Source organism: Etheostoma cragini, chromosome 24 (genome assembly GCF_013103735.1).
Source record: "Etheostoma cragini isolate CJK2018 chromosome 24, CSU_Ecrag_1.0, whole genome shotgun sequence".
Taxonomy (NCBI): domain Eukaryota; kingdom Metazoa; phylum Chordata; class Actinopteri; order Perciformes; family Percidae; genus Etheostoma; species Etheostoma cragini.
Window position 1 is genome coordinate 10083899 of NC_048430.1, and position 2281 is coordinate 10086179.

At 46.0% G+C, this 2281-nt stretch overlaps 1 protein-coding gene across 1 annotated transcript in view; it reads right to left on the reverse strand.

Annotated features, from left to right (window-relative positions):
- Positions 1-267: 267 nt before the first annotated feature.
- Positions 268-2281, reverse strand: part of LOC117939158 (thiamine transporter 1-like) — a 19164-nt gene continuing 17150 nt past the window's right edge. Inside the window, 2 exon segments of the mRNA XM_034864217.1 lie at positions 268-629; positions 758-899. Coding sequence (XP_034720108.1) covers positions 504-629; positions 758-899 — 268 coding nt within the window. The 3' untranslated portion in view covers positions 268-503.

Genomic DNA, 2281 nt, shown 5'->3' on the forward strand with positions numbered 1-2281 from the left:
AATTTTGGTTCAGACCAAACTGTAAAATCTGAAAGTCCAAATGAGGTAGCTGTGAAAACGCCCTTGAATAATTGCATTGATCAATCTTTCTTTTTTCCACACTGAATCAAATGTCTACACCAATTGTAATAAACCCACTGACATTGACTGCCCACCATTAAATTTCAACATTAAAAGTGTGTAAACCATGTCCAACTCAAATCTAATATGATAGCCATAACAACCATATTATAATATGTCAGGGCTGTGTGTCTGTTAGCTTGTTGTTTTAATAAGTGAAGGGAAAGCCACAGTGAGTAGTCTGCAGTCATTATACAGAAAAGTACAATGAAAACAACTATGTGGTTGAAGAGATTAGAGAAGCTCACATTGTGGGGACACTGTGCTTATTCCCCTATGGTGCTTTAGTATCTGAGAAGCTAAACAACATCTATCATAATAATGTACAGTATGTCCTATTTGCATGAGAGGATGTCCCCGATTGGAGGAGAGTCTAACTCTGTTTAAGCTTGGCTGTTGGCTAGGCCCTCCTCCTCTTGTTTGGAGCGTCTCCAGTAGGCCAATTTACAAAGCCCAGCAAAGAGAAAGACCATTGAGATTACAGCAAAGTAGCCGCCATAGATGAGGTACTGAGGAAAGAAAACAAGACAACTATAAATAAAATCTACACTGCGGGAGGTGGATAAACAGCATAGGTCTCTTTACGTATGTTTTCATAGGCAACTAAAGGGGGGAAGAGCTTGTTCTACCGCCTCACCTGAGTGAAAATGTCAAGGCCGAGGCCAGCTGAGTCCACCACCACCAATGTGAGGAGAGACTGCAGCAGCAGGGACATGAAGGTGTTTACCCCAAACACCAAGGCGTAGCGATGCATATTGAGACTAGCTGCAATCTGATATCTGAAGGATGACAACAACAAAAACATCATGAAATGTGTATAAAACAGATCTGTAGTATAGTGTCTCTAATGACAGAATTGGAATTTCAAAATACTGAATAGAATTGTCCTTTCCCTCCCGAGCGTCGAAGATCACCAGTTGCCATGTTAAAAAAACCCAATGTCTATGTTAGCTTGATGCTAGTCTCACATTGCCACACATTGAAAGCTCTGGGTGTAAAGGGGCTGTCTGGGTTGACACGCCTCTTTAACATTGCGTGGAAGTCTGGGACAGTGCCTATGGAGTGGCAGACTGTGGTGGTGGTGGTGTGTGCCTATTACAGGGGCATCACACTTCTCAGCCTCCCTGGTAAAGTCTACTCCAAGGGGCTGGAAAGGAGGGTTCGTCCGATAGTCAAACCTCGGATTGAGGAGGAACAATGCGGATTCCGTCCTGGTCCTGGAACAACGGATCAGATCTTCACTCTCGCAAGGATCTTGGAGGGAGCTTGGGAGCATGCCCAACCAGTCTACATGTGTTTTGTTGATCTGGAGAAGATGTATGACCGGGTCCCCCGGAAGACACTGTGGGAGGTGCTGCGGGAGTACGGGGTGGGGAGGTCTCTTCTCAGGGCTATCCTATCTCTGTATGACCAAAGCGAGAGTTGTGTCTGGGTTCTCGGCAGTAAGTCTGACTCGTTCCAGGTGAGGGTTGGCCTCTGCCAGGGCTGCGCTTAGTCATCAATCCTCTTTGTAATATTTATGGACGGGATAATGAGGTGTAGTCGGGGTGGGGAGGGGTTGCAGTTTGGTGGGCTCAGGATCTCATGGCTGCTTTTTGCAGATGATGTGTTCCTGACGGCATCATATATATATATACATCTTTTCTAGCTCCTCTTTCAGCCCTTGGTATTTCTCAAGCTTCTCGTGTTCCTTCTTCTCAATGTTGCTGTCGCTTGGGATTGCCATATCTATCACTACTGCTTTCTTCTGCTGTTTGTCGATCAACACGATGTCTGGTTGGTTAGCCATCACCAGTTTGTCAGTCTGGATCTTGAAGTCCCACAGGATCTTAGCTCGGTCATTCTTGACTACCTTAGGAAGTGTCCTCCATTTTAAACCTTGGGACTTCCAACCCATACTCGTGGCAGATAATCCTATACACTATGACAGCTACCTGGTTGTGGCGTTCTGTGTATGCACTTCCTGCCTGCATCTTACACCCTGCTGTTATGTGCTGTACAGTCTCAGGGGCATCCTTGCACAGCCTGCAACCCTGCAGCGGCTTCCCCCTCCATGACTGTTCTTCATCTTCCTTGTCCTAATCTTCGGGTTTCTGCTGCCTGAGGTATTCACTAAGCCCTTCATCTTTGGGGGCCATCTTTCTGATGTACTCCTGGATCT